At 38.7% G+C, this 14,770-nt stretch overlaps 1 protein-coding gene across 1 annotated transcript; it reads right to left on the reverse strand.

The window, feature by feature from the left end:
• Positions 1-6,573: 6,573 nt before the first annotated feature.
• LOC145159304 (Calcium-dependent lipid-binding (CaLB domain) family protein) lies at positions 6,574-8,540 on the reverse strand. The gene has a single exon (XM_079078246.1). The coding sequence runs from the start codon at positions 7,906-7,908 to the stop codon at positions 6,751-6,753; it is 1,158 nt and encodes a 385-aa protein (XP_078934372.1). The 5' UTR covers positions 7,909-8,540; the 3' UTR covers positions 6,574-6,750.
• Positions 8,541-14,770: the final 6,230 nt, after the last annotated feature.

Below are 14,770 nucleotides of genomic sequence, written 5' to 3' on the forward strand. Positions count from 1 at the left end.
GTGTATGTCAGAGATCGTTTCTCGTCATGGGTTCCGGTATACATTGTTTTCAGACCGATATGTTCGGTTCACTTCCCGTTTCTGGTAGAAGTTCCACGAGGAACTGGGCATGAGACTGCATTTCAGCACAACTTATCATCCGCGAACCGACGGTCAGAGTGAGCAGACCATCCAGACCCTTGAGGATATGGTACGGCCCTGTGTTATAGATTTTGGTGGGAGCTGGGATTCCTACCTACCTCTGGCGGAGTTCTCCTACAAAAATAGTTATCACTCCGGCATTGGTGCCCCACCTTTTGAGCTTTTGTATGGTCGTAGATGTCGTACCCCGATATCTTGGGGAGAGGTCGAACATAGGGTCATGGGAAGGACCGAAATAGTCCTTCAGACCACAGAGCTTATTCATCAAATCAGACAGAGACAGCATACCGCACAGAGTCGGCTGAAGAGCTATACCGACTGGCACCGATCGGAGTTGGATATTTAGGTCAGTGATATGGTATTACTGAAGGTCTCGCCCTGGAAGGGTGTGATATGATTCAGGAAGAGGGGGAAATTGGTCCCCCGATATATTGGTTCGTTCCGTGTGATTGCCAGGTTAGGCAGGGTGCCCTACCGATTGGAATTGACGAGTGAGCTCAGTCAGATCCATAACACTTTCCATGTCTTTCAGCTGCGGAAGTGTGTGTTGGACAACAAGACAGTGGTTCCTTTGCATGTTATTCAGGTTGATGAGAGCCTGGATTATATTAAGAGGTCGGTGGCTATTTTGGAAAGAAAGATGAAGGTCCTACGCAACAATGAGATACCTTTGGTAAATGTTCAGTGGAAACATCGGAGAGGCTCCGAGTGGACCTCGGAGCCGGAGGCTGAGATGCGGGAGCATTATCCTGAGTTATTCGTCGTTGCCGACTTCAAGGACGATGTCTAGTTCAAGTGGGGGAGAATTGTAACAACCCAATAATGAGGTACATCTAATTCTGACCCTATATTTGAATCATATTGCATTTTAACCCCCTGAAGTTGAAAAGATTGCAAGATTGGACAATAGTGGCATTGTGGTAATTTTGGACAGAAGGTTTGTATGCTAGGCTTACAATGTGTACGCTGAGCGTACTAGGGCGGACCCTAGTACGCTGGGCGTACGCACAAGTTGTCCAAACACTAAATTTTAGGGTTTTGGACATATGTAAACACCATTATAACTTCATGCTTCTTATCCTCAGTAGCCTCCCTCTGTGAAAAACGTCTTCAAGTATCCCTAAGTGAGAAGAGTCCATTTTTGAGCCCATATGAGTGTTTTGGAAGCATTCTTGAAAAAGAAGAAGGTGGTGAGAAGAACTTGGAGCTTGAAAGCACTTTGGATATGAGATTCCCTTATTGTTTGCAACCTCCAGGAGGCATAAAGTTTGCATCTTGATCACTCCATCTTGTAGATCTAGACATTTCACTCTTTTAAGTCACTTTTTTTTCCCAAAATGGTGATTCTTGAGCATGACATGTTCTTTACTCATTAAGTCGTCCTTTTAGACCTTAGGAAGGGTCTTAAGTCATAAAAATGTGGTCTTGATGGTTGGTTTTGCTCCATGCATTCTTTAGAAGGTCTTAATGCATTAAGAAGTTCAGTTAAGCACCTATTGGACATGCAAAGTCATAAAGTTGGAAACTTTATGACTCTTAGTGATATTTTGGCAATGGATATGCAATTAGACGCATTAAGTCGAAGTATTAAGCTCTTAATGGGAAAAGAGGAGTTCTGTGAGTACGTCATGCATACCTATACGTATGTCGTGCGTACTCGGTCAACCATCCCGATCCCAGTCAAGCTAGAGTATGCCCCTCATACCTCTGGAGTATGCTCCACGTATGCGCTCTGTGTCGACTCGCTGGGTTAACTACGTTGACTTGTTAGTTCTGACCATGTTTGACCAGGGGTAATTTAGGAAATTGTGATTGTTTTATTAATCGAAATGTTTGGACATTTAGGACTTGGGTGGAACCGGTATTCGGGATCAAAGTATTGATCAGTTTGTCATCGGGCCGACCCATTAGATTGATATCCTGTTATACATTGATATGATGAGTATGAGATAGATCTGTAAGCATATATGCTAGTTGCTGATATGCGTAGACCGGTAGATCTGTAGGACTACCTGTGATTTCTGACTGCATGATTATATGTCTGTTGATTATGTTTGTTATCTATTATATGTCGACATATTGTGTTGGTTTGATGTTGTACTACTTTGTGCTGTAACCAACAAACCCATGAGCATTCCAGATATGAGCTGAGGGCCGGTTGGCATGCCAGAATCATACCGAGGGCTCGAGAGCATTCCAGATACAAGTTGAGGGTTGGTTGGTATGCCAGACTCGTACTGAGGGCCTGAGGATATTCGAGTCCGATGACTGAGTGGACCCGATGTATATTGGCATTCCAGTCCGATGACTGATTGGGCTAGGGGTAATCCAAACTGATGGATGTGGACCCAGGGGTATTCCAGTCTAATGACTGATTGGACCCAGCATGCTTGTTCAATTATGTTATGTGTGCTATGTGGTGGTACTTTGGGGGAACTCACTAAGCTTTGGCTTACGCTTTTGAGTTTATTATTTCAGGTACCTCTGATGATTGCGAGAAGGCGAAGGCGTGACTGTACACATCCTCTGTTTATTGCTTTATGATTTTGGGATACTCTGATATGGATAAACAATTTGGAAACAATGATTTTATAAACATTTTATGACTATGGGTTGTTTTTAAAAGTTTAAATTTGTTGTGATTTTTGATTTGTTACAGTTGTACCTTAAAGAAGAAGTGTGCACTCAAGGAAGAAGATGATGGAGGTGTAAGGGATGTGGGTTAGGGAAAGAAGAGAAGAAAATCTGATTTTCTTTTGTCTAGCAAGGTTAGGTGGGCCCCAAATTGATGTCTCAATCCCTTTAATTGCCCAAAACAATCCTATTTTTATATATTGAGATCCCAAAACCGAATAATTTTTCCAAAGGTGTCGTTTGATAGAGCCAAGTTCAAGGATTCCAAAAACCCGAACGGATTAATTTTTCGAGTTATAGAACTCCAGGAAATCGCGTTTAAAGTTTCGCGTCTAAATAACCCAAACGATCGATGTTTTTTACTTTCGCATTTATTTTCGCTAAAAATATTTTAAGTATGAAATTAAATATTAGACCATAGTCTGAGTCCAAAATGCTCTAGGAATTTGCATCTGAGGTGTGCAAGTTCCTCAATGGACCGATTCGGTTTTAGCAGTTTAAAGAAAGTCAGTGTTTTACTAGTTTGTTTTCTTATAATTGTCATATCTTTTATATACGAACTCCGTTTTGGATGTCCTTTATATTTTTGGAAATAGGGGAACATGTACTATGAGATTAAAATGTTTTCTTCGCTCACAACTACCTAATACGAATTTTCAGTTTTTTCAGATATATTAATTGGGTTGTAGTTTGAGTCGTTTAATTTGTCTGATAGTTTACACATTTGGAAGTAAGATATCATCTGGTATCTTATAATAGTTGGAATGAACTCATTTATTTTACAAAAGATGCACTAAAAATCAATGAGTCAAATTACAAAGAGATTTACTGTGAATTGGTCGTCAACGGTCTTTGACTTAAATTTCGGGATGTCACACATCATACTTTTGGTGCTAGCTTTCTGAAGCAGATATGAGAATCCTAAAGTTTTATATATGATGATAACACAAAGGTATGTATTCTATTTTATGAATATCAATTATTCCTAGGGTTGATGATAGTTTCGATAGTATGTTGTTATAATATGTAAAAACATAGATCAATAGGTTGCATGTGCCTAATAATTAGATTATTTTGAAATTCCATTGTGCAAATATGTTTAATGTAACCTATTAAACCCATTAGATTCTTCATCATCTACCCAACTTTCCACTTCTGGTACTAGAATTTTTACATCAATGTTTTTCCTTTTCAAAGATGCCAAAATCTTCTTATACTTCACTTCGTAATCTTCATTCCTGTCCACCTTCACAATTGAAGCACTTTTGAAGCACTTTGGTCCACCTTCGCAATTGAAGCAACTTTTACATCCTAAAGGACTTGCATTCCCTGGCGAAGTAATAAGTGCCTCCACAATTGAAGCACTTTGGTCCTTCCTTTTTCTCAGTAGGAATCTTCTTACCAGCGTCATAGCCCTTCGATGCTGATGATTCATACTTTGGGGGAAATCGTATGGGTCCAGAAGGTTTCTTGTTGCTTCAGCTAATATAGTGTTTGACTATCAAGGCTTCACCTTCAGATTCATCAGAGAAGTCGCTGTCACTATTTGGGGGTGACTTCTTTGAATAGAGGGCTACAAATCTGTCCCTGTGAGTGTCTCTCATAATTCATTAGCGCAAAATCTTTGTTTCTTCATGATTACAAAGACTGCCAAATAATGAAGACATATCCATGGTTGCGATTTTTTCACTGTTCTTTAGAACATCAACGTGATGTTCCCAACTATCATTCAGCGAGTCAAGAAACTTGAGGGCCAAGGAGTTTATCGTTTTGTTCATGTCGAGACGATGCATATCATTCAGTAAGCAGTTAAAGCGATTGAAGACTTGAGTAAAAGATTCGTGTTTCTGTTGAAAAAAATGCTTGCATCGTCGATTTAGACTCTTCTTTTTGACGACCTTAACTTCATCTGTTCCTTCATACACTACGGTCAACATACCCATTATCTCTTTGGCAGATCTGTAATTTTGAACAAAATGGTAGATGTAATAAGGAAGAACGTTTCCTATGGTTGCACGAGCTTTGACATCAAGAGCTACTGGACGCTTCTCGTCTTCAATGAATTCATGAGTAGGTTTTTGGATCTCATCACCATCGTTAACGTTATCCTTCATGGGTTGATACATGGGAACACGAGGACCATGCTTAATGATATCCAACATGGAATAGTCCATGGTTTCAAGGACCATCATGGCTTTTGACTTCCACATAGTGAAGTTCTTCTATTAAATTGTGGAATTTTGTGACCATAAGTGGTTTTAGAGTGATTGGATGAAGAAGAATAAGACATTGTTAATCAATATCAGTGACATGCTTTGATACCAGTTGATAGATACCTGATCGAGACCGATTAACAAAAAATACAAAGAACAAAGGTTTATCACAAAGGTTTTCACTAAGAAACTTCCCACAAAAAGAATAAGCATAAAGCTAGGATTCATGAATCAACTAATAACATGAACCCTTAATACATGATTTTATAATAAAAGCTAAGATATATGAATCCCTACAAGTCTGGAATTCCATCACGTCTATGTAAATACAGTATACGATATCCATAAGATATTAGATATGCTAACTAATTACCCATATAACTATATATACAAAACATTATCACGTTGACGCTGGCTCTGTAGATTAAGTCTTCACACTGGAGCTAATGGAAATCAGCATGACCTGGTTTTACTTCATCAGATTCTAAGGTTCGACCTTACATAAACCATCTACTAATCCACTCAATGATCATGTCTAATCCTACATCATATTACCATGCTACTATCTTTCCCATGAAATCAACCCTACGGTCACCATCCTTACGTTTAACTCACTGTCTCTTACATACCCAAAGCTCATCTTCAGATTCCATGATAGCATGTGCCACATATAGGTTCATCAAACCCATTCAATGCATCAAACTTCACACCAATATAACTTTCACTGTACCTTGTTCATACCCACAAGCTTTATATGATCCTAACTAGCTAAATTCCATGAGGAGATAATTCTCTTGTTTTTAATTGTAATTGGGTCCTAGTTCTATGATTGTTGTACACAAATATTTTGTGGTTCAGATGGATCTACAAAAATAAACTCAATACTAGATGAATCTACAAAATAAACTCAATACTCATGACACCCTTACCATTATAAAGATCTGTTAGTTGCTAATGGTTAAATCCAACACCCTAACATTGATTGTGACGAGAAGTTTAGTCTCGTTTTCAAACTAGCTACTATGCATATGGTTCTTAGTCTCATTGTTTCGAACATTGATATGTTCATTAACTTGACCTGAAAAATGCATTTTTGTATAATTATCTTTAGGAAACAATTTATATGCATTAACCACCATGTTTCCTTGACTCTCGTTTTCCTAATTATGTTTGTCACTTATCTGATTATCTCATATTCATTTTGTGGAATTGTAACGAATGGCTGTGCAACCGCAAGTAGTTATCAAACAAAAAATATATACAGTAATAAGAGAGTCTAAGTAGATGTGAAAAAAAACCACCAAGTCCGAACCGGTTTTGGTCAAACCGAGTCAACCGGCAGTCCGAACCGGTTTTTAAAACATTAGTCCTAACCGGTTTTTAAAACATTGCTAATTGATGTATAGTTTGCATGTGTTAATGTATTGTGATCAAGTTAGTTTAGTCAACGGTTTTCTTTGTGACTCTATATATATTATCGATTAATACTACTTCTTTTAAGGGAAAAAAATTGTTTATAATCATATACAAATATAAAACCGATGTTAGTAACAATGGTGTTTATAACAAACATGCCAAAAACATAGAAAACCAAAGGAAGAATCATATATAATGATGATAAGATACAAAAAGACTTCCAATCAAACTTTTTACTACAAACGTTTATCAAACCGATATCTTAATATCCTTAAATAAAAAAGAAAAACTCATAACTTAAAGCTTCTAGAAATCTATTGATACCACCGGGCCAAAAGACAAACTATCAGAAGAAAGCACGACTACCATAGAAAACCCGTCCACCTTCTTTCTTCTTCTCCTCATTGTTCTTTGGTCGCTGAATAACATCCCCACGATCTTCTCCTTCAATCTTTTCAAGATTCAGTGGTAACTTCATCTTCGCCAAAGACTCAGTAAATTGTTGCATACTCCTCATATACATGTCAACAATCTGTTGCTGCATTGCAGGTTCTTCATTTGCCTCTTTCTTATCGTTCAAATTGTCTATCTTAGGAGAATTCGATGATTCCCCTACCAAAGTCATCTTTTTTTCGGATGAATCAGCTGAGTTTCTATCGTCACTTAAACTAGTCATTGTTGAACTAAAGAAACCCGAATTCTGAATGCTATCTTGAGGAGAAATCGAGCCAGAGTTGACTGTCATTTCGTAGTCATCCACTTGATCCGATGCTCCTAAACAAAGAAAAGAGCCCGGACCAACAAGTCTAGTTGGTCCGGGCAGGTTATGGTTCTGCCCGGAATGAACATTAATATTCCGGGCAGAACTAGAACAACCATTTTGAGATAACCCGAAGTACTCGGAAACCATCTGTTGATTTTCACGAGCTACATTGATATCTGGGAATTCAATATCAAGAGCAACCTCAGAGATCTTTCGATCTAACAAAATAACTTCAGATGTTATGGACGAATTGTTGGAAGAAATAAGGGAAGAATCAAAAGGGAAATTAGTATTTAAAGAAAGACTCAATCTGACAGTTCCAGCAGGAGAATGAAATAAATCAGTGGAAGAAAGACTAAAATCTTGGGTTAATTCTCCTTTTCCAAGAATTAAAGATAATGGAACTAAGGAGAACCCCAAAAGCTGATCTTCCATGAAATTCTTAGCCCTACTAAGCATCCACATTTCGCACTTGAGAACAGCATCGAATTGGGTGATTTTGATCGCTAATTTCTCATTGAATTCTGGGTTTTTACCACCACCATTGATGATCCTGGTTGATAAGGTTTCATCAGGGTTATAAGTAAGGGAGAATTTGGCATAAACATCTTGGTTTTCGTAGATACATATGTTATGAATGTTTCTCGCATGATGAATAAATATTTCAAGAATCCCGGAAAATTCAATACTGTCTTCAGTGGGGTTATAACGAAACCGAGTGGTTTGATCATACGTATCCATATCAAAATCAAAAGGAAACCCCAAGAACTGAAACTAACAGAATCAAACGAATCAAGAACAGAAACTGAAACACCCATATACTTCGACAACCATGGTGATCAAAGGGGTTTTCAAGAAAGACCTATCTAATCTACTACCCGTATGAATTAAAGGGAAAGCATAGTAACTGTTACTTAAAGAAATTGAGTGAATTGAAGCAACAGCATATGAAAGTCTAGAGAGAGAAAGTGGAGACTTACAATGGGAAAATTGGAGTTGATTTTTTTGGGTGAGTGGGGGGTAGTAGGTGGGGTAAAGAAAGGAAGAAAATAATCATAAGGTATGATGATGTGAGAGTGGTTGTAGTTGCTGTTCAAAATGTTTGATTGTTGTTTCTTTCTCCACTTACTCTTCTTACCTCTCTCTTTCTATATCTATATGCATATGCGTGTATTTATAGTGAGAGAAAAGAGGGAAGAGAGACTTTTTTGGTTGGAGGATTTAGTTAAAGTCAATTGCTTTATATTGCAGCTTCCACTTCCGGTGAGCATATAGAGAGATATAGAGAGAGACGATTTGGTGATGACCCACAAAGAGGAAGAGAACGCACACTCCATGGTTTCGGAGGTTGGGATATGGAACCGGAAGCATATTTGGGTGTGTCCCTTTCAATGTGGGAAGGCAAGAAACTTGTCGTTAGATTATTTCAATAACTAATTTTATTATTCTAGAGCAAATTACAAATTTAGTCCTTGTGGTTTGATGATATTTTTGAATTAAGTCCATTTTTTCAATTGTAACACGACCGTCCTTATTGTTCGATTTTGTTTCAATTTCGGTCCCTTTAAAACATAAAATGACGATTTGTCCAAATTAATGTCCCAACTGTTTTCTTAATATTTCATTGTAATTCGATTGGAAGCTTTATGGAGACTTATGGGTTATTTTATTGTAAAACTAAGAAGGGGTGATTGCTTGCTAGATTTTAAAAGAAAATTTAGAGTGTATTAATGTTCTATTTTATTATTAGTTAGCTTGTAAGTAACTATATTACCAACATAGTCAAAGGGGATGATTATTTTACTTGAACAATTTGATCAACTCAACTTTATAAGTTGTTGGATGGCATTAATTCAATTGGTTTGATCTTATCGTTTTTCAAAGTGTGACACTGATTTTATCTTCTCTGTTTAACTTCTTATACGATTTTATGTTTTGAAAAATTTCATTACAATATTTTCTTCATCATGTTTATACTATCATGTTCATATTGTCTACAAATTTTGGATGGAGTTACGTTTGTTGTTTTGTTTGGGTTGATAAGAAGTGAATCGGGGGAGAGAGATAAAAGAGGGAGAGAGGTTGCAAGTAAAAGTTACACAAAAAGAATACCAACCGCTAAGGATGGCCGAGATTTTCATTTGAAGATTACGACTAATTAATAAAATATGAAAATAAATAAATAAATAAATAAAGGAAAAAACTCATGTTATATTGACAGAGAAATCATAACAAAGTTCAATTATGAAAATGATCAAATGTTACAATTAAAAAAGAAAAGAAAAAGAAAACCTATAGGTACTAAATTTCTAGTTTACTCTTTTATGTTATTGTTAGGATCAGGATCCCCAAACCTCATCAAATATTCAGGATCCTCAACTATCTTAGGATCCCGACTATTAACGTTATTATTATCTACTAACATTTATAACGATTGTATTTCATTTTTAATTAACACATATGCAGAAATAGTCAAGAGAAGACTTATTCTCAACAGATAGTCGTCTCAACTATGCTAAAGACCCGGAATACCAAGTCCAACAACGTTCACAAAGCTGGTCATAGAGGATCCTAGGAATATCGAACATCTTGTTAGCTAGTTTAGACTATAAATTGACACATGTATTTTTCACTCAACACACTCTACTGACTCTTAGCTTACTCTACGAACTTTTACACTTGTTCTTACTGAAATACTCTCTGTAATCATCATTTTATATTAATAAAACCATCAAGGTAGGTGATCATTATCACATCCGAAGGTTTTGTGCCGGAGATCCTAGCAAGGATCAAGGACTTTCCTTGTAAACAATCGTGTCATTCTCTTTACCTTTTTCTATTGCACAATTCGAACATCACAGCCTCTCATTCAATTTGGTTGATTTATACTTGTGTAATTTTTGACCAAAACAATTTAGTGCCCACTGTGGGGCTGTGGTGTTCAAAATCCTCGAAAGATCATGTTTACACAACCGATCCTTTCTTCATCCTCCCCTCCTTCCATTCCAACCAAAAACCTACCACCTCCTCTGATTGGACCCCCTGGTCAGAGGAAAGCAACCGACACTTCCAAGAAAAACACCCCTCCGGTCACTAACCAAGGAAGTTTGGGATCTTCAGGACTCCACGATCCGACTGCTCCGGTCACTACTGCTAAACTCTTCGCTGTGATGAGGAAAATGACGCAACAGATGACTCAGCAGCAAGATGAGAATAGAGCACTACTTAGAGAAGTGGAGAGGATGAAGGTGGAATTTCAGAGAACCCAGGAAACGATGCCCACAGTTGTACAACCAAGGATCATGAACTTCGAAAATGCAGGATCCTCAGGAAATCATTAGGGGAACACAACTCCTCCTACTGCTGCGTCACCCAGGGGGACAACTATGAACAATCGAGCATATATGATCAATGATCTCAATGAGCCTTTCAATACTCCTAGAAACCTTGATTCTAGTAACTTATTAAACAACAATATTATCAATACTAACTCTACAAATGTTGATGCAGGAATAAGTCCGAACATGGCTAGGGAACTTCAGCAGTTGGGACAGATGATCTCAAGCGTACCCGGGGTAGTTCAACCCATACCAGAAGCATCTCCAACAAGTCACAGGATCTCGAGATTTGATCCTGCGATAGATGATACCGAAGTTCCTAAGCACTTCCAGACTCCTAGCATGAAGCCTTACGATGGAACTACGGATCCTGAAGAGCACATAGCACAATACCGAGAAAGGATTGAAATCATTCCCATCCCAGTGCACTTGAAGAAAGCTTGCCTATGCAAAGGCTTTGGTTCGACCCTCACGGGATCAGCCCTCAAATGGCTGCTAAACGTTCCCCCTATTCTATTACTTCATTTGCACATTTAGTCAATATTTTCAATAACCAGTTTTCTTGTAGCAGAACCTTCGAGAAGATCACTAGTGATCTCTATCAGCTGGTTCAGGATCATAAGGAACGACTTAGGGATTTTGTTAACAGGTTTGGCAGGGAAGCTCTGAGCATCCCCACCATTGATATGGCAACTGTTGTCGAGGCCTTCAAGATGGGTCTAAGGAAGGATTCACCCTTCTATGAAGATCTCGTGATGATTCCATGCAAGAGATTGGACGAAGTTAGGTGCCGAGCATTGAGGTTCATAAGGCTTGAAGAGGATAAAGAAGTCCAGAAGAGGAGCAAACCTTCAAGTCAATACGAGAATCCCAATAGGAAGGCCGAATCCTCGGCTCCAAGATCCTACAAATCGAAGCCCTATTCCAAACCAGATCATTGACTATTGTTTTTCTGTAGATGTTTCAGGTTTAATTCATGCTATGCAGGATCTCGGAGACAAAGCAAGGTGGCCAAAGAAGGATAACTAGTCCACCAGTTGGAAAGACAAGTCCAAATGGTGTGCTTACCACAAAGATTTTGGTCACATGACGGAGGACTGCATAGCCCTAAGGAAGGAGATCAGTTATCTCCTTAGCAAAGGGAATCTTAAAGAAATCCTCGGAAGAAAGAAAGAAATGTCCAAGGAGAACAATCAGGAGGGTCACAAGATCCCGGAGAAACTAGGATCTCCACCCCCAAATGCCAAGATAATTAACGTTATCTTAGGCGGATCTAACATTTGTGGTACTTCTTATTCTCAGGCTAAAATACACGCCAAGGTCTCTAAAATAGAAAAGGAGGATAGACCACAGAAGAATACATTGGTTAGCAATGAAAAGGAAATCACGTTTGAAGAGACGAACATGGAAGGGATCCATGATCCTCACCATGACAGACTCGTAATAACACTGTACATTTCCAACCACTTCGTAAGAAGGATCCTTGTTGATGGAGGATCCTCGGTCAACATCGTACTCTTGGACGCACTAAAGAGGATGAACATCCCAGAATCAAAGATAATCAAAAGATCCTCGATCCTCATAGGATTTAGCGGGGAAACGAAACACACCATTGGGGAGATAAAGCTACCAATATACATAGAGGAGGTGAACTCTATACAAAATTTCTGCGTTATTAACACCTTATCTTCTTATAATGTGGTATTAGGTAGACCGTGGATCCACGAGGTGAAAGCGGTTCCATCAACATATCATCAGTGTGTAAAGATGTCTACTCCATGGGGAACAGTGAAGATCGTGGGAGATCAACAAGAGTCAAAGGAATGTTATAAAACCTGTATCAAGCATACGACGAAACCCCAACAAGCATATCAATTAAGGCAGGGGGCACGACATGTTCTAGAAACAAAGGAGCAAGACGTGAAGGAAGTGTCCCTGAGCAGCGATGATCCTGAAGCCAAAGTCCTCATAGGATCCTCAATACCTGAGCAAATTGAGCAAGACCTGTTAAACTTCCTTCGAACCAGAAGCAAGACGTTCACATGGAAACACGAAGATATGATAGGTATAGACAAGAGTATTATCACTCACAAACTTAATATTGATCCTTCTTTTAGACCGATACATCAAAAGAGAAGGAAGTTTGCACCCGAAAGGAATCAGATCATCCAAGAAGAAGTGGTAAAGCTCCTCAAGACATGGATGATCAAGGAAGTAAAGTTCCCGAGATGTCTAGCTAATGTAGTTGTCGTAAAGAAGAAAAATGGCAAGTGGCGAGTATGTGTAGACTACACGGATCTTAACAAGGCTTGTCCTAAGGATCCTTTCCCTCTACCACACATTGACTCCATGATAGATGCAACGGCTAGCCACAAAATCTTAACCTTCATGGATGCTTCAGCAGGATTCCAACAAATCCAGATGGAACCATCCGATCAAGAAGATACAGTATTTATAACATCAACAGGTATATATTGTTACACTACAATGCCTTTTGCTCTTAAAAATGCAGGTGAACCATATTAAAGACTGGTAAACCGGATGTTTAAAGACAAGCTGGGGGACACCATGGAGGTCTACATTGGCGACATGGTGGTGAAGTCCATGAAAGCTGAAGATCATCTCAGGGATCTCAAAGAAGCCTTCGACATTCTAGACAAATACAACATGAAGTTGAATCTGTTTAAATGCCACTTTGGGATGAAGTCAGGCAAGTTCCTTGGGTATATGGCAACCAAGAGAGGAATAGAAGCAAGCCTAGAGCAAATCAAAGCAATCATCGAGCTGAAATCTCCATCATCAACAAAAGACATCCAACGGCTAACCGGAAGAGTAGCGGCACTCAAGAGGTCCATTTCAAGATCATCAGAAAGGTGTAAGCCTTCTATAATATATTGAAAAAGAACAAGAAGTTTGAATGGACCGAAGAACACGAAGAAGATTTTCAGGAACTCAAAAGATACTTAAGTTATGCGCCACTACTGGTGAAGCCTATAGATAGAGAACCACTTCTCCTCTACCTCTCGGTATCCTCAAGTGCGGTAAGTGTTGTCCTAGCCAAGGATCTTAACGAAGACCAACATCCCATCTATTATGTAAGTAAAAGTCTTCTGGATCCTAAGACCAGGTATTCTCATCTCGAAAAATTAATTCTTACATTAGTAACTGCTTCTACTAAGTTAAGACATTATTTCGAGACACATATTATACATGTGAAAACTAATTATCCTATTAAGAATGTGATGAGAAAACCAGAGATATCAGGAAGGATGGAAAAATAGTCAGTGAAGTTAAGCACGTTTGACATCAAATATGAGCCAAGATTCACCATAAAGTCACAAGCATTATCAGACTTTGTGGTTGACTTTAGTGATGATCTATAAAACGAAGTAGACATTGAAGGTAAACAACTCCTAGAAGATGAACACTTGGGAAAATGGACACTTTTCACGGATGGAGCTTCAAACCAAAAAGGAACCAGCCTAGGGATCATAATAAATCACCACAGGGGGACATCCTACCCCGGGCAGTTAGTTGCGAATTCAACGTAACCAGCAACAAAGCAGTTAATGAAGCACTCATCATGGGACTACAATTGGCTAAGGATATTCAAATCAAGGATCTTCAGGTATTTGTTGATTCTTTATTATTAACCAGTCACTTTAATGTATCTTATGCAGTGAAAGGTGAAAGATTAGCATTATACCTCGAGATCCTCAAAAAATCAGCCTCTGATTTTGAAAACTTTAGCCTAACCGAAGTTCCCAAGGAAGAAAACACAGAAGCAGATGCATTAGCCAACTTAGGGTCCTCCCTAAGGATCCCACCAGAAATAAAGATCCCTATAACCCACATAATAACTCCAGCTATAGAAGCCCTTTCCGACAAACCCGACGATCCTGAACAACCAATAAGTGTAGCAGCCATCGGAGATCCTGGCCTTCAGATCCTTCCTCAAAGGGATCCCGACGAACAGGATCCTCGAAGAAGTCCATGATCATGGATCCAACCCATTATGAAATATCTCTAAAATGGCACGATTCCAACAGAAGAAAAAAGCGGAAGAGCATTCAGAACAAGAGTCTCAAGATTCATAATAATCCAAGGTAAACTCTATAAAAAGTCTATGGCATGTCCATATCTCAGATGCTTGGAAGATCCTGAAGCTGCGGAAGTCTTGAAGGACATACATGAAGGAGACTGCGGTAATCACACTGGGGAAGATCCTTATGCTCCAAGGTATTGAGAACAGGATACTACAGGCC

Source organism: Lactuca virosa, chromosome 2, assembly GCF_052849685.1.
Source record: "Lactuca virosa cultivar CGN04683 chromosome 2, Lactuca_virosa_CGN04683_v6, whole genome shotgun sequence".
Lineage (NCBI taxonomy): Eukaryota > Viridiplantae > Streptophyta > Magnoliopsida > Asterales > Asteraceae > Lactuca > Lactuca virosa.